Source organism: Siphateles boraxobius, unplaced genomic scaffold (genome assembly GCF_051911475.1).
Source record: "Siphateles boraxobius isolate OS27281-9 unplaced genomic scaffold, OSU_SipBor_1 92, whole genome shotgun sequence".
Classification (NCBI taxonomy): Eukaryota; Metazoa; Chordata; class Actinopteri; order Cypriniformes; family Leuciscidae; genus Siphateles; species Siphateles boraxobius.
In genome coordinates, this window is record NW_027509222.1 from 101259 (window position 1) to 120064 (window position 18806).

Below are 18806 nucleotides of genomic sequence, written 5' to 3' on the forward strand. Positions count from 1 at the left end.
AGGTTCATTGGTTAATGTAGAAACTAACAATGATCAATACATTTTTACAGTATTTATTCATCTTTGTTAATAAAAATACAGCTGTTCATGTTAGTTCACAGTGCATTAACTAATACAACCTTTGATTTTGAGAATGTATTAGTAAATGTTGAAATTAATATTAATAACTGCTGTAGAAGTATTGTTCATGCTAAGGTAGCTAACTAATGAACCTTATTGTAAAGTGTAACCAAGATTTTATATCAATAAATGGTTTTATTTGAGTGATGTCATAACGGAGCCGAATTAGTTTCATAATGAATTTTACAACAACACTGCAATTAATGTGAAGCAGCTTTGAAACAATCATTACTGAATAAAGCTGATGAAATAAATGCGACTGAACTTTAGAGCATAGAAACACAAAATACAGGAGCAAGATCCATCTTTATTGTTGAACTGGTACCCTTTATACAGACACACACCATCATCTGAAGCTATCCCAGCATTCCTACGACGGCAGGCCATCTTAGTCTGCCACTAATCACGTAGTTGGCATTTGTTTAACATGTTTTCACCGTAGATGAGATTATTCTCTAGATACTGGCTGTTGGGATACAAAAGCATCTCATTCCTCCCACACCACATGGAAAAAAAGTGGAAATAAATTGTAAAACTGACGTGTTAGTTTCGTTCCGTTGAGAAAAAAAAAGTGCAAACATACACACATAAGAGAGAGAGAGAGAGAGAGAGAGAGAGAGAGAGAGAACACAGAGGGCTGAGAAGGCGTGAGTGTGTTGAGGACAGAAGCGCGACGGGAACGAGATCTCGGGGTCGTGTGTCGGACTGGAGCTGGGTCGTTTGGATATGGCACACACACACACCTTTTGGTCCACAGACATTTCATTCTGGATCAGTTTTCTCTTTAATCTTTTTTATATATATACTGTTGCCCACCATTCCTCTCCTCTTATTTTAAACTGAATGCAGGTTATTATATCGTGGCGATACTGTGAGATTCACAGGAAGTAGTCGGGGGTCCGGCGAGTGACGTGTGGTTCTCCTCTGCGCGGCGCTGGGTCAAACTGCAGGCTGGAAACACACAACAACACAACATCAGATCACACACACACACAGAGGATGGAGAGCGCTCTGAGATATCACGCTCTCTTCTTCAAGCACAGAAAGGTTCACACAAAAAGAATCACGAAAATGACAATACCACAATTTACACATTAAACGAATCGAAATGGTGACACTTTACAATGAGGTTCATTGGATAACATGAACTGCACTTATACAGCATACATTAATCTTTGTTAATTTCAACATTTACTAATACATTATTAAAATCTTAACTTTAGTTAATGCACTGTGAACTAACATGAGCAGCTGTATTTTTACTAAATAACGTTAACAAAAGATTAACAACTGTATTGCTCGTGATTTGTTCATGTTAGTTAATACATTAATTAATGAACCTTAGTGAAAAGTGTTACCGAAACAGTTGCGAGTGTCCTTTAAAACATTGTGTAAGAGACATGTAAAAGTGCATCTAGATTAAGATTAGAGAACTAAATATAAGTTATAATTGCCATATCAGTTACCTATGAGGGACCACGACTAAAATCATGTCTTTATTTGTATTTTTAGTTTAAAACAGTTGTAAGCGCAACAATGAGTCCTGCAGTGAAGAGCATTGTGTAGTTGCTTTAAGACTTGATTTAAGGCAGGCAAAAACATCGTTATTTTTTCACTGGTCAGTTTTGAGATTTTGGGATATCTGTCTTCAATAACATGTCTTCTTTCAGACTTGTGGTGAAAAATACACATTTAGGTCTTTATTTTACTACACTTTGTCTGTTTGCGTCTCATAAATTCATCAAAAGTTGTCGTTATAAATCACCCCTCTGCTCCGCGATCGCGATCTGCACCCCGTCATCACACACACCGTTAGAAAGCTCTCTCTCTCTAGTACAATACTGCCGGATCCAAATATGGTCATTTCCTTTTTATCAGCAACCAATCGTGAAACTAAAAGGGGGGATTTAACTCTAAAGGCGCAATCTTATTGGCTGATGCTAAATCTTTAAAGCCTGTTTTCTCAAAATGACTTTTCTCTCATACTCCAAGTCTGAAATCTCCACTTCAGTAGCACCTATATACACCAAACTTTCCAGTCTTGTACCTAGTTATATTATGAAGACATTTACAGAGGGATTTGTAAATATATTATTCCTAGCCTGATTTATATAACATTTTATTCCAAAATACATGGCAAAAATATTTTTTTAAGGCTATTGGCAGTATATTCTGATTTACAGGATAACAAAAGTAGATATCCATAAATCCCTCTGTAATTTTTTCCCTATCTAATATGTGAACACAATGAAAAAATTATTTTGAACCTGGCTTTATCCAATATTCAGATTTCGTTTTTTAAAATATATACAAATTAGTGCATATTTAATTAGATAATGCCTAATTTGCATATTTAAACATTAAATAACAGAAAACTTATAATATATTTTTTTCTCATCTGTAATCAGCTGGGAAAGTTTCATGGTGATATCTGCTAGCTAAAAAAATTATCCTATTCACCTGTAGTGTCTCGCCTTAAAGAATTTAAATAATTGTATCATTGGCACACAAATGTTGAATCTGTTCCATGCCCTAAATCCTTGATAAAAATAAGAATAAAAGAGGGCTAAACGGTTCTCCATGAACGTGTGCATGTGTTCTCAGACTCACAACGAGTACTTCAGGGTGTCATCGAGCTCCATGATGGCCGCCTGATTCCCACAGCGGTAACAGTAGTTCGGTGCGCTGAAGATCGTGACCACGTTGCGATCATGGCACCAGTTGTAACCCTAGCGGACAAAAAGAGACAATTAACTGACTGACACATGACAGATTTACACAAAACTTTTTTTGTGATACATTGGGAGTTTTTGCGAAATTAATGCATTTTAATTAGGCGCATTTTCAATTTGCAATTTGAAGGGTAACGGAAACGCGGCTACAGTTTTTGAAAATAGATCTAATTTAAAAGCATCGGCAAAAACCAGTGAGGTTTGTTGTCAAGGCAAGTACGGTTGAGCTCCTCATGTGCATGGATTTTTTTTCCTTCCCGAAAATCTAAAAGCCGAGGTGAGAAATGATATGCATGGATCAGCACATTCACAACTACATGTCCACAGGATTAACAGACACACCTACTGCTTGGAAATAATGACGGTTCTTTGTTCATAATGCATATATTTTAACGTAAAATAAGACGATTAAAGACAAGACGGAGGCTCACTGACATACTTTAAAATATATTTCAGCATTTTGTTAATCGCCGGCCTACTAACGTTCCCCGTGACTGAGTAACTTTAACCCAATCCGATCGCGGCTCTTCCGGTGTTAGTGTTATTCCACAAGATTTATGGATAAACTGTTTGATTTATAATTATTAGATTATTTTCACACTTCACTTACCCTGCTGTGCACGAACACAGCTGTTCCTCAATTTGTGCGTTTCCCATGTGAATGGTCAGCGTATGAGGCGCTGCTGCGACTATAGGCTTTAGCTTCAATTTTTATGACATTATTCTCTAATCGGTTGCACATTATGTCGTGGATATATCCCTCGAATGCACACTGCAGTCCCTTTAGTCTTGCTCTCTCAGATATTTCACATGTTCGCCAAAAATGACTAATTATCTCATCGGGAATGTCTGACACCGGTGCATACACACTCTAATAGACGTGCCGGGCGCGAAAGCTTGACAGGCGTAGCAACAATGACTAGGGAGGGCGGGGCTTAGCGAAGTGTCGATTGAATCATGAGGTGTCTAGAGTGTGTGTATGAGCCCACCTCCATCACCAGCTGGTGAGCTCTGGAGACCAGCGTAAGGCCATTCGCATGGTTGAACGTCTCAGATATGTCCTGCCCAAATGTGTATCCCGCACCTCGAGGAGAAATCCCCCAGCCTCCACGGTCATCCGGATCAGACCACAGTAAATCACACATGGGTCCCTGAGGAGAGAGAGACATTAAAGTGTTTGCACACACACCGACAAACCACATCACACGACTTTCAGCACTCATGACTTCAGAGATCGCACTCATCAAACAATATCTTTTAAATTCTAAAAAAGGTAAGCTGATAAACAAAAATAAACTAATAAAACAAGTGCGCAGTGCAGCAGATGCAATGACTGTGGAAACTTTAAATGATTCTATGACAAAGATTTCACTTTCCTTATTCATTCTCATGTATGATTGACCTGAAGAATGAAAGATGTACTACATGAGCAATATCACTCATAGCCATGCAACATGCCTCTGTATATCAGACAGCGTTGATTTGGATGTGAAAAGATAGTTTTATCAATAAAATTAAACATTGATTTCACATATATTGTGTTTCAGTAACTCAAGCACTTTTCATAAATATGACTGTTGAAGGTTTTCCAGGAGTTACATTTCAAAACGTCAAATTCAAGCACTTTGTACGAACCCTGTTGTTTTAGCTTGATTTGATTTGTCTCAAAACAGCACATGTGAAACACACAATAGGGTTTCAACTACCAGTTTGCAGCTAAAACAGTTTTTTACAAGGATAAGAAATGACATGATGGGATAACTGATGATCAATACCTCGTGAGGAACCTCCTGTAAACGATCCAGCGCTCTGATGTGATCAAGAGTGTCTATGGACGGTGACAATCCTCCATGGAGACAGAATATCTACACACAAAAATAGAAGATTTGACCTTCACAGCAACATGAAGTGTTTCATGATCTTTTCAGTTATCAGCCTCTGAATGGCTTACTTACAGCGGACTGCATATTAAAGATGTTTTAAGGGTATTAGAATATATAAAACACAAGACTTGACGTACCTGACCATCTACCAAGGCAGTGAGGGGAAGGTAATCGAAGAGGTCTGTGAAGTATTTCCAAACATTAGCATTGCCGTATTTCCGTAAGCACTCGTCGTAAAAGCCGTACACTTGTGTGATCTGTCTGCTTTCGTGGTTCCCTCGGAGTATTGTGATGCGTTCGCGGTACCTTACCTGGAATATGAAGACATGTCCAATGATTAAAGATGAACATCAACATTTAGGATAATATTTTCAGCCCAAAACTCTCAACCTTCCCAGTGATGAACTGCGGACAATCCAAACATGGACCTTGACTACTATATGATATATGACTATAGGGATGCAGCACTCGGGTGTCGGCCCGATACTGTGCTCATGTACTCGTGAAACTACCCCGATGCAACCGCAACCGACACCACTTTAGGGGCCGTTCACATATCGCGTCTAAATAGTTTCCGTAAATCTCCTTTCCACAAGCACTTGCGCTCCCGCGGCGTCTGCTGTTGCTATGCAACTAGGGCTGTAACGATTCCTCGATTAAAAAAAATCCTCGATTGCAATTTACCCGCGTCGAGTAACCGGCAAAATACCAGAAGTGGCACGTTCCACAGAAGGGAATCCATGAACCGCATTATTACTAGGGCTGGTCCGAATACCATTTCAGCTTCGAAGCTTCGGTAGTAATGAGCATCGAGTATTCGAAGCTTCGGTAGTAATGAGCATCGAGTATTCGACGCTTCGGTAGTAATGAGCATCGAGTATTCGACGCTTCGGTAGTAATGAGCATCGAGTATTCGACGCTTCGGTAGTAATGAGCATCGAGTATTCGACGCTTCGGTAGTAATGAGCATCGAGTATTCGACGCTTCGGTAGTAATGAGCATCGAGTATTCGACGCTTCGGTAGTAATGAGCATCGAATATTCGACGCTTCGGTAGTAATGAGCATCGAATATTCGACGCTTCGGTAGTAATGAGCATCGAATATTCGACGCTTCGGTAGTAATGAGCATCGAATATTCGACGCTTCGGTAGTAATGAGCATCGAATATTCGACGCTTCGGTAGTAATGAGCATCGAATATTCGACGCTTCGGTAGTAATGAGCATCGAATATTCGACGCTTCGGTAGTAATGAGCATCGAATATTCGACGCTTCGGTAGTAATGAGCATCGAATATTCGACGCTTCGGTAGTAATGAGCATCGAATATTCGACGCTTCGGTAGTAATGAGCATCGAATATTCGAAGCTTCGGTAGTAATGAGCATTGAATATTCGAAGCTTCGGTAGTAATGAGCATCGAATATTCGAAGCTTCGGTAGTAATGAGCATCGAATATTCGAAGCTTCGGTAGTAATGAGCATCGAATATTCGAAGCTTCGGTAGTAATGAGCATCGAATATTCGAAGCTTCGGTAGTAATGAACATCGAATATTCGACGCTTCGGTAGTAATGAACATCAAATATTCGAAGCTTCGGTAGTAATGAACATCGAATATTCGAAGCTTCGGTAGTAATGAGCATCGAATATTCGAAGCTTCGGTAGTAATGAACATCGAATATTCGAAGCTTCGGTAGTAATGAACATCGAATATTCGAAGCTTCGGTAGTAATGAACATCGAATATTCGAAGCTTCGGTAGTAATGAACATCGAATATTCGAAGCTTCGGAATCTCTAAATGTTCCGAGAGAAATTAAGTAAGTTCCGGGAGTCTCCCACATATTGATAGCGGCTCCCTGATGACCGCAAATTAGTTCAAATCTCCTGGAATCTGGAGCTCGCGGGCTCCAAACCATGTAGCGCGCGCACGACAGAGAGGGAGTGAGCGAGAGACCTTGCGTGTGTGTGCAAATGTGCGTGTGTCTCACGAAGCGCATGTAAAACAGAAAACCGAACAATCAACCCCGTCAACAAAACATGACAAGTGCATTAATTCTGCTGAATATACATTTCTCAAATGACAATCATTATGTTTATAGTTGGGCAAAATAATCGGGCCTATCAATTTAACCATTATGCAGCATGACGAAAACAGACATTAAGTCGACTAAAACTTGACTTAAATACATTAGCTACATGGTTGATGAAATATAACAACTACTAGTACATTTGACTCAGGACTGAGGACTAAATAAAAAAATAGCTGACAAATGAACACTAATAGAAAGGCACACTGCATAGTGCTGGGCGGTAAACCGGTTCAAACCCGAAAACCGGTTAAAATTTTCGTCACGATATTGATTTTGAATAAACCGCCATACCGGTGTATTTAATTACACAACGTTCGGAACAAACGTTACGCTGCGCGACACTGTTTCAGACGGACCCTTTACAATGTTGCACTTCTAAGCCGCGACGAGTGAGGGTAAACAAACAGCAGTGCTCTGTTATGTTACATGGACGATGGATGCTGAAGAATTAGTACAACATGACACAGAAGAACAACTTGTGCCAAAAAGAGTCCAGGCTCTTTTTGGACTCTAAAACCCAGCTCGGGTCTGTTGTTTGGAGGTTTTTTGGTTTCCAAAAATCCGACGTCGACCATAAAACCATTTTATGTAAGTGCTGTCGGGCTAAAATTCTTGCCAAAGGCAGCAACACGAACATCCATTATACAGGATAATCCTGTGTGCCAAGTTGCACTTTTATATTTATTTTATATTTGTTCTGGTTTCGAAGCAATACTTTTGAAGGAAGAACTAATGCAAGTTGCATAATTTTTTTTTACTATTTTTTTATAGACCTCAAAAGCAATGCAAGACAAGTTTAAGTTTTCTTTTTATATTTACTTGAATGCACGTAATGTTCCTGGACTTGTACTTGAACTAGCAAAAGTATTCCAAGTTGTTCTAATTGTGTTGTTTAAAATAAAAGTTCTGTATTTTGACTGCAATTGTCTTTGCATTCTGATTCCTCACTTCATTAGAATCATGAATGGCTCTTATTTGTAAACAACAGCATAATTTTCTGGGGCCATGCAAACCTGTGTTACTAGTGTGGAATTATTCTACAATATTCACTACTGACAGTAAAATAGACCATCCTAAGTCAATTTACTGCAGTAATTCCTCTCTCAACCAGTAGAAAATGCATTGAAATATCCCTTTTTTGGTCAAACCGCCCAGCACTAACACTGCATCTGCTAAACTACCAGATAGTGGAGGGGTCTAAACTTTTAAAAAGGCACGTGTAACTACTTATTTAGAGTGTGTGCTGCACAATATTGAGCTGAAGCTTCACTTTACTAAATTAAATTGCATATCTGTCAGAAAAATCGCAGTTAGATATTTTCCCTAAATCGCACACCCCTAACAACGGGTTTATATCTCGCAATTCAGAATATTGAGATTTCAACTTTTTCAATATTTCTATTGCTTTATTCTGTGGCTTCCATAGACTGCTACTTCAGAACCACCATTCTTCTAATGCACAATATAGAAATTAGTAATGCATGATTTTCATGGCCGATTCAGATTTGTTCAAGCAAATGGGCCGATTCTGATACAGATTGATGATTGTTTTCTTTGCTATAGAGCAAATAAACAACAAATATTTGCTTAAACAGTCAAACTGGTCTTAAAAACATATTTGTAGTCTTTTGACATTAGAGGCATCACTGCATTTTAATGACGCAAACAGAGATGCTGCACACATGTAACATAAGCAGCTGTTTTTACATTAAATCAGATTCATATAAACGAGCAGTGGGCTTTCTGTGCCTGTGCGGTTTCTGCTCTGTGATATGGCTTATACTTACGGGCCAATATACCTCTCTCATCCGCCACACATCCAAATGTTTCCATGGTAGTAATGTAACAGTTAAACATTAACTTATTATTTCTTCTGTAAACAACGCTTTGTGCTCGACTCGAGTCATAAAACAGCACTGTGAAAAACAATGCGTTTCCCTAAAGTCACCGGTCAATAAATCTGTCCCTTCACAGTGCCTGTCGATGACAGACTTTCTCATATCCATATTTATCACGGCATCTGTCATTACTGACATCATAACTCTGCTTTTTTCCTTCAGTTTTTATATGAAATGTTGATAATAAGATTAAATAAATTACTGTCACTGCAACATTTATTAAAATGCGATGCAATGATGAAATAATCCTCAGAGCAACATACAGTTTCTGCACCTCAATACCTGAAAATCTTAAAACACTGTTTATTTCAGTCATGTCTTTGTTCAGTTGTGTCTATTTGTTGCGATTGCTAATTTTTTATTTGTTCTTTTCAAATTACTGAGTGTTTACTTGTCTTCAATAATGCTTGAAATCTGTATTAGTTGGGCTAGTTGTTTCTATATGGTGTTTTTAAACCACAGGCAAACGTTCCTTGTAAGTGTTCTTTAGCCTTGAATTTTTGTTCATGATATTCAGCTACAATTAAATATTGTGCAATAAGACTAAATGTGAATGATATCCAAGTTTTTTTTTATTACCTTATTGGAATCGAAATCTATAAGAATCTGAATCGATAAGCAGAATTGTTAAAATTCAAACGATTATATAATTATATAATTTAATAAATTACTGTCACTAAAACATTTCTTATTAAAACGCGATGCAAATATCTTAAAATAATCCTCAGAGCAACATAAGATGTTGCTAACTTGATAATAAAAAAAAAGTATTTTTACACACAAATCTGCAAGCGGTCGACCAATCACAACAAACTGGGCCATCTGACCAATCAGAGCAGAGCAGGCTTACAGAAAAGTGGGGTTTAGGGAGACAAATCATTGATCGAATCATTTCAGACACTGAGAAAAAAAAGAAAAAAAAACCCTACGCTGTCATCAAAAGCAAGCACTTACCTTGAGAGCGACAAGCAGCGTGACGGTTTCCACAGAATAATAGCCTCGGTCAACATAATCTCCCATGAACAGGTAGTTCGTGTCAGGTGACTTCCCTCCGATTCTGAAGAGCTCCATGAGGTCATGAAACTGTCCGTGAACGTCTCCGCACACCGTGACCGGACACCTCACCTCCTGCACGTTAGACTCCTTCGTCAGGATTTCTTTAGCCTGCGGAGAAAATAATAATAATGTCACTCTGATTTCTGTCCTGCCAATGTCTTACATGTAATTATACCATGTTATCTCTGAATACTTGATTCTGATTAAAACCGTTTAATGCACAGTCAGTTTAATCACTGTTCTGTATTAATTCATTGCTTTCACTGAAGGCTAGATCTAACCAGTCTTAGCTGTGTGTGTGTGTGTGTGTCCACACATGGACAGGTTCAAGGCCTTTATCTTTGCAAGCACACATGAACATCATGAACACGCTCCTGAACACTAAATGTTTCTCTTATTTTAATCTCCCCCATTCATTTTCAATGGACGGTCATTTTGACAAACATAAGCTCAGATTAATGAGGCCTACGATCAATAAGTTTTAAGAATAAAGGAGAAAACCTATCTTAACTGAAAGAAAACAATAAAAAAAAAACAGAATTCAATATTTGGTTATTATTTTTGCAGTCCGGCTGAGCTACATTTCCAACACGCTTGAATTAGGGCCGGGCGATATGACCCAAATCTCATATCCCAATAACAATATCACGATATAGTACCTTTTCTGTAAATTCAATCAATTAATACTTTGTTTATATATATATATATAACATGGAAAATACCTTATTTTCAACTAAAAGAATAGTTAATATTTACTGAGTATATATTAAGTATGTGTGTACTCATTCATATGTGATTATTTTTTCTACTTTTATTTAGAACTCCTGGGCAAATGTTTTATTAAGAATGTAGAAAATAAAATACAAGAAAAATACAAGAAAAATAAAAAACAAATGTGATATTAACGCATAGCCTACCCAGCGCGAGTGAAATGCCCACGCTCAGCTGTCAATCATCATAGGTAATCACAATGCGCTGGCGTTAGTTTTCCTGAGGATATACTGTATACGTCACTCACCAACTGTCAAACAATTAGGCCTTTATTTCAGTGAAAATGAATAGCAGGTAATATGCAACTATGTTTTTTTGAAACCAGCAAAAATGGCAGGATAGTGTACAACATGGATTCACACAACGCTGAATATAAATTTAGCTGAGCTTCGGTTCATGCGACGGGGCCCAAAGTTCACACAAAGGAAACCGAGACAGCAGAAAACGGATTATGCTTGTTTTCTGTATTTTACAAAAGCTTTACAGTTTTGAAAAATGTCTTGCTTCTATCCGTATGACCATAGATTACGGAGTAACCGGTTCCTCAGAAGCAGGGCTCGACATAAGCAATGGCCCGGGGCCAGTAAAAGAGTACGTCGGGCTAGTTGATTGGCCATCAGCAAAACAAACAGCAAACGTCATATACAGTGGCACGAAGAGAGTCAATGTTACTTCAGGTTATTTATAACGTGTTAAAATGTCAAAGAACTACGAGGCTGATACGAGAAAGAGGACATTCCTTGTAGGGCTGGGCGGTAAATCGAGTTTGTACAGTATATCTTTTTTTTTTAATGATATGGAATGAGGCAAGACCGTTTATATCGATACAGTAGTTTGATTCGAGCACATCTGAAAAATAGCGGAGTATGCAGTGTGAGCTTCTGCAGTGAAAGAACAGTACAGTTTGTCCTAAACATGACACAAGCTAGTATTAAGTGCTTCAAAATAACTGGTAAGATAGTTAACAAGTTTAAAGCAGCTTGCCCTGTCAGATGCTCGGACAGATACTGTTGCTGACTGACAGATAAATACTGGCGCTGATAAATCCTCAGTGCTTAACTTACACTTCACTGGTCTATTCTCCATCTGTAAATGTTAGAAAGTCAAACAAATATGTCCATTTCACTGTCAGGAGAGGACGAGCTTCTGCAAGTGAATCTCCGCTAATAATCAATCTTCCGAGAACGAGCGCCGCCACACGCACGCGCGCCAAACAGACGAGCACGATAGAAGAGTAGCGCAATAATTCTGACTAAAATATACATATTACTAAAATATTTGTTGTTGGAGACAATAAATGTGCCATATGTGGAATTTTAAACCTACAAGTATATTTTTATGAACGTGACCATTATAATGGGGTAATCAAATGCAGGCTAATATAATTAGTGTTTGCTTTTGTTTTTATTTTCATTTTTAGATTAGGCTTTAGTCATTTTAAAAACAAAAGCATTATTTTTGTTTTTAGATTGTAATGTTACAATGTAATATGATTTTAACCACCTTTTTGCACATAATATTGCATAGCCTACATTACATTCCCTATATTTGTTTCCATATCCTTCAATATCAATATTGTTTGGATATCATTGAGCAGGATGTGAAATAATAATAAATAAAAATATATACAGATTTTCTTTATTCAAATAGAAAAACGTAGAAAGTACCGAGAGATATATATTGTATATCGCCATTTAACCAAAAAATACAGAGATATGATTTTTTGGCCATATCGCCCAGTCCTAATTCCTAGTGTCATGGGAAACACAGTACACCTGGGTGGAGAAAAGCGATGAGGGCATGTACCGTTTCGTTTGCCGCAAATTTCCAACAAAAGGCGACCAAAATGCATAACCGGCATGCCGACGGGCTATCTAAAGTGTAATCAAATTCCCCCCAAACTTCTGCCTAGCCCTGATTAAATGTAAGCTACACAAATTCGTGTTCGCTTCAGTCTTGTTATAATCAGATTCAGCGCGTTCTTCATTTTTTCTTCATTGACAGTTTTTTAGGTCATAAATATTAAACGAATGACAAAAATAATCAGGCAAGCTAATATACTTTTGTCTAATTTCACCATTTTGAAGTGAAAATAGTATGTAACATTACTCATCACTCATGTAATGTAATAATTAGTTTACTGTCATTGTGAGGGGACAAGAAAAATTAATCCTAATGTATACAATAAATACAGTTTAATGGAAAAGTGCTTTTCCCTCTATTTCTTTCAGGGCCAGTAAAAATCTGATCTACTGGACCAAGGGGCCAGTGGAGATTTTTTTTAATGTTGAGCCCTGCTCAGAAGGACAAAAATTCCCGTAATCGAACCAATGCCTCACCCGCAAACGTTCTAGCATTGCTAACTTGACATTGCAGCATGTTCATTATCAAAATAAAAGTCAAACAAACATATAGAAAGTGAACCGGTCCATGTTCATCTACAGATCCCCTCGTTTAGGAACGGCTCCTCTGTGTTCTGCTGGTCCTGCTCGGTTATTCACGTTTCTGTCCGCATCCCCATGGCCACGAGTAAGATGCAGTCATACAAATGATGAAAGTTTTGCCATAATGTATTTTGCGACACCACGATATAAACAATAGAGCATAATATGAAACAATAGACTTTTTATAGGTTTATCATCCATCCGATACATATCGTCATATCGCACAGCCCTAGCTTGAATAAATCCGGCATTAAAACAATTGTTTATAACAGTCACAGGTTTTTAAATATTAATTTAATTATAAATAGTTTATAATCATTTACTTACACTTTATAAGTGATCTTATCAATCAGTGACAACTCCGAAATAACTGGTTTATTAATGAGCAATTTATCATGTCTAAATGAAGTAATGCATTATTTACAAAGTATAAAAATACAATTATTAAACATAGATATGCTTATAAATCGAGAATAAAGCATTTATTGCTGTATTTATAAAGTGCTTATTAATGCTTTATATAAATGATGAATTAACGGTTTACTAATGCTTAACTAATGATTAATAGCATGCAGTTATTATAAAGTTTTACCAATAACATTATTAATTGTTAATAAACTAGTGTTTTCTGAGTCAGTGTCAGCTGCAAAGATGAAGCTTAGTCATCTGTGTACTATAGGGAGAAATGCACTGTATTAATTTAGCTCCTACACTTGGATATCTTTGTCAACGAATGTCATTATCGATTAGTTGGTCTGCTCACATCACGGGGAGCGTTTACTGGTGACGTCACTTTCATGACAGCAGTCACACGTGAAATGGCAGAGAGTACAGATCAATGGGCGGCAGAAAAAGTAGTGTGCGCCCCAAGCCGGAACTGTTTACAACTGGCCACTTCATGCGTTTCTCATATCGGATAGCTATCTGATTTAACTATTCCATTTACACCTGGTCACATAAATGCGTTTTCGCAAAATGGATATAGATCCGATCTTCAATTCACGCGCTATATGCAGATTTCAGGTCACCGTAAGCAACAGATATGAGAAGATGTAGACGGCGCATTCATTTTAAAAGAGGAACAGAGAACCGCGAATCGGAAAGATGTTTTTGCCGTCCTTCCTACAGGATTCGGTCTATCCAATTGGCATTGCAGAGGCATTTTTTTCCTGGTTCAGATGAAACGCACCCCATAATCACAGCCCAATGGAGCAGTATCAGACTCAAATTCTGACTAGAATCGGCTAGCCCGGACCTCCTCCTGTAGCCATTTGAGTGATCGGTGAACCCGTCTCGAATGCGTTTCGGAGGGCATTTACACCTGGTCTTTTCACGATCGGATAGCTATCAGACCACAGAAAACGCATGAAGTGGCCAGGTGTAAACAGCCCCAAAGACACATGGGAGCATTTTACATTAAATGCAGCAAAGAAGATTGTAAACTGCAAGTTATGTAAAGCTGAGCTTGTGTGGCATGGAAGTACCACAGTGATGCACGAACACATGAAGAGGAAACACGTTGGTGTCATGGATAAAGGTGAAACATCAGCACAATAAAACTGTATATCCTCATATGAAGATGTGAGAATGGTATAGTCTAGTTTAATTTAATGCTACTGTGTAAACAGCTTTGTTTACTAACTTCGGGACAGTCATACTAGATCTATTTTGTCTCGAGCATCAGGTTGTGCAATCAGTTCGCTCACAACATAGCCTAAGTGTTGGATTAAAATAGTTAAATTAAAACGGTGTTTACAAAGTGAAGCACTAAATATAAAGGCAGTTAATAACAGCAGCAGTAAAAGATTGTTTTTTAGCCACTGTAGTCAGTGGTTTTCAGCGAATGCTTGTGCACTAATGCATCATTTTTCCTGTCCTTTTAATCAAGCCCGTTAGCTTGCTGCGTACCTCCATTCAGTTCTCTTCTTATAGCATTTGTCTAATATTAAGTTTTAATTGTTTTTCAAAACGCAATCTACTGCGGCTCTACTACGTTCACACGCTTGTTTTCAGTCTTTCTACATTTCATTTATCAATATATTAAGGTTTAAAATGTCAAAAATAAAGATTATATTAGTAAAACTCAATGTGTGGCTTTTGCACTTTTTAAAGTACACTTTTACACATAAATACCCTGATTTAAGGTTTTATTTAGTTATAATAAACAAATCAAATTGAATTTTTAAAAAACGTTTAATCAGATTATTAAAATAATAATTTAAATCGTCTGATTAATCGATTATCAAAATAATCGTTAGTTGCAGCCCTAATATATATATATATATATATATATATATATATATATATACGACGCTGTCAACTGGCATCTACATACACATCTATTGCATGAACGATCTGACTGTCACAGACTGCGAAGTCTCAGACGTCACGTCACACAAAATTAGAAACACTTCAGGAGTTTGGAAGTCGTCATCTGATTGGTTGAATTCTACGGTCCATCTGGAAACAAAGATGCCGTGATGCCAAACCCCCTCATGGAAGAAGAAAGCCATAGTATTTACAACCGTGACAAAGATCAACTAAACGCTGGATTTACAAAAGTAAGTGACGTATGTAAAGTTTGTGACATAAGGCATCTTTACACAGCCGAGTTAAGGCTGCTCTGTGTCTCCTCGAATTCTGTGTAAAGACGCAATGCTGCATAAAAGCGAGTTAAAATAGTTAAAGGTAAAATTAAGTTAAAATATGCCGGGTCTGACCCACCTCAGCCCCTAGTATCAAACACGACTCTGATACTGTTTTGGTTCAGTGTGAATGAACGCGAACTTGTGCCACCCTAAACTACGTCATCGTCATGACAACCAAAAGCATGCCCGTCAATCAAGAAGTGGGAGACAAAACATATAGAACTAGCTCCTTATTGTTTTAGGAAAATTAAAAAAAAATGTCAACCAGCAAAGCAGTGAAGTAAAAGCATCCTGTTCTCACATCGTGAGGAAAACCATAAATATATCAGCAGAGTCGCCGACTCGTCGTTCGCAATCTTCCTTTGAAGAGACAGATCAACACGCTGCTATATTAATCTCAGATACGACAAATGCTGAACCCAATCGGCGTGCGTCACTGTGACTGCATTGTTATATTATATTCCAAAAATCATTTACTTGAGGACGATATTTCACGACGGTCTGGTGACATCTTCTGTCCTGGCAGAAATGCTAACGCTAGCACCATTGTTCAGTTCGTGTGCCTTCTTCAAACTCCAAAGGGACTTTCTAGCTCTTTGAAAGCAAAAAAAACGTTCTGCCTCTTTTAATCCTACAGTGGTATAGGCTACCCGGTGTAATAATTCAGAATTTCTTTGTAGCATTTGTCCCATCTGGTGATTAAGAAATAGAAAAAATAAAAATTTATTAACTAAATTAATTTAAATTTGCGCATTTTTATTTTGGGTTTTATTTCACTGTTTATCATTTCATTATTTTTCAATTCATTTTCTAACACGTTGTTAAAGCAGTAGTCATGTTCAAAGCATTGTTTCCCGCGATTTTAATTCCTGTGTAAATGCATTTATGCCGCTTCATAGAAGCAATAAACATTCAGTGTAAATGCACAATTTTGTGACTTTATGCCGCTTCAGATTTGGTTTCTGTGGCGCTTTATCAGTGTAAAGATGCCTATAGACTCTTTAAAATAACAGGCCGGTGTGTAAAACTCTTGGATGTATTGTACTATGGACAACCACGTTACATTTCCACACCCCCAAACATGATGTGGAACAAAACCAACTGTGATTGCTAGTGATGTGTCCTCCCGTATCGAGGCTTCGAAGCGTGTGTCGAGTAATCCGGGATGATTTCTGTGAAGCGCGTATCGAGGCTTGTGTCGGTGACGTATGTGGTGACGTTTGAAGCCTCGCGAGCCGCCTGTACCACGTGACTGCTTCAGGAAGTGGTTCGCGGTTTGGCGGTCTATTTGAAATATAAGGGCCAGCAAAATGCAATGGATTCCCCCTCACATTTTGTGGACTTGGGACTTTGCGAGTTTGTTAGCGATCTATTCAAGCTTATTTTTTTTGCGATGGAACCATGCGATGTCATTATAATCACACTGCACGTTATACATTTATTGTCCACTTGATGGCACAATAGAGCAAATGAAACACCATGAAGCTTCGGCACATGAGTGAACCAATTGGATGGAACGCTTCAATGCTTTATGAAGCTTCATCTCACCATCACTAGTGATTGGTTTCTTTACATGTCACTCGGCCTCTGGGCGGTCCTTGGCCAATGACAATAAGTCCTGTGGACTTACTACTGAGCTGGGATAGACCCGACTCTGAAGTAGGAGCTAATTTAGTTTCCTAAAAGGTGTTCCTAGAACTAAAAACATTCCCAGATCCTGCAGTGCAAACATGCCCAAAAGTGGGTAATTCCAGCAAAAGTTATAGGAACTATGAAAAAGTTCCTATTGCAAGCTAATAATTAACAGCTAGGCTATTTTAGTAGATTCAAATTAAATAAAATGGCTTACTCTAATATTTCAATAACCTTTAACTCGTTGGGTCGACTCAATTAATTTGCTATGGTTCAAGCAAATGTAGTCATTTAGATCTACTTAAGTTTTTTACTCTATTCATAAAGTGTATTTAATTGATTGCACACATTATTTTTAAGCGCTATAACGTTTCACCAAAAAAATAAGTACATCGAAGTTTAAGTTTTTAGTTTTCATAAACTGAGCACAACTATGAAATCTGCTGCAGCAACAGAACAGCGAACAACACTTAAAAAAGACATGCTGGGTTGTTTCAACGTGTTTGAGTCACAAATTGACAAACCCAACGGTTGGGAAACAACATTTTTTACATTTTTAACCCCAACGTATGGGTTCGTCCATAACGGATTGAAACAACCCAGTGTTTACAGAGTGCAATCAAACCGGTCCCACACCCGCGATTCGATCATGAGACGCGATCAGAGAAGCACTAATGCGGAGCTAGATCAGATTAGCATTAGCATGTGTGCTCTGCTGTCATCAGATGATGGCCACTCACACCGGCGCCATTTTGAGACACTGAGTGAGGATGAGGAAGAAGCTGCAAGCAAACGAATCGCTTTTTTAGCAAAAATAAAAACATTAGTATTCAGAAACTGCATATAACCCACACGTTGTTTTGATCCGAACAGAAGTTATTCTGGTTTAATAAGTCACGGTTTACTGCGGCTTACAGTACATTGATTCATACTGTAGCTTTCAGCCTACCGTAAATAAATAAACGGCACAGACCGATTCAACATTCACACGTGATTTCATTAAAGATTAACGTAAGACATGTCGGCGTGTGTTACTAAATCAAAAACAGTCGTAGTTTGTTATGAGTGTTGCGGCGGTTTAAAAATCCGCCATCTTGTATCTTAGCAGCTAACGCGGCTAAAGGGGGAAAATGAAATAAACGCCGAAACACGATGTTGGTGGTGTATTACATATACATACCTTCTCACAGAGGCTTTTGACTTGGCTTTCTGAGAGCTGTTTGCATTCGTTGAGCTGTTCGATCCATTGATCCAGCTCTTTCGTGAACGCCTTTTCATCCATGTCTGCCTTTTTTAACTCGATTTTCACACGGATTTCTGATCTAACTTCTCCCAGCTTTCCACGAATATCCACCCGAAATCGATTGATTACTTTAAAACGTACATGTGGCCAGGGATTTTGAAGTAATTAGGTACGGGAATTCTGTGAGGAAACGAGAAGCCGTCGGCCTTCTGAGTCCCACCCTGACCACGGTTGTTTTCACTTCAGCCTTTCCTCACATTAGACTCCGACAACCGGCGCGGCGCTGATT

At 38.2% G+C, this 18806-nt stretch overlaps 1 protein-coding gene across 1 annotated transcript; it reads right to left on the reverse strand.

The window, feature by feature from the left end:
- Positions 1-407: 407 nt before the first annotated feature.
- On the reverse strand, positions 408-18806 carry ppp2cab (protein phosphatase 2 catalytic subunit alpha b). Its single transcript, XM_077224759.1, has 7 exons — positions 18455-18806; positions 9678-9887; positions 4873-5046; positions 4628-4717; positions 3842-4003; positions 2731-2849; positions 408-1071 (listed from the first exon to the last, which is right to left on the reverse strand). The coding sequence occupies exons 1-7, from the start codon at positions 18554-18556 to the stop codon at positions 999-1001; spliced, it is 930 nt and encodes a 309-aa protein (XP_077080874.1). The 5' UTR covers positions 18557-18806; the 3' UTR covers positions 408-998.

Excerpts from the sequence above, each read along its gene's own strand:
- ppp2cab (XM_077224759.1), bottom strand. The coding sequence starts at position 18,556 with ATGGATGAAAAGGCGTTCACGAAAGAGCTGGATCAATGGATCGAACAG. Across the intron at positions 4,718-4,872 it reads CTGCCTTGGTAGATGGTCAG|ATATTCTGTCTCCATGGAGG; the intron begins GTACGTCAAGTC and ends TTTTGTGTGTAG. Across the intron at positions 1,072-2,730 it reads GACACCCTGAAGTACTCGTT|CCTGCAGTTTGACCCAGCGC; the intron begins GTGAGTCTGAGA and ends GTGTGTTTCCAG.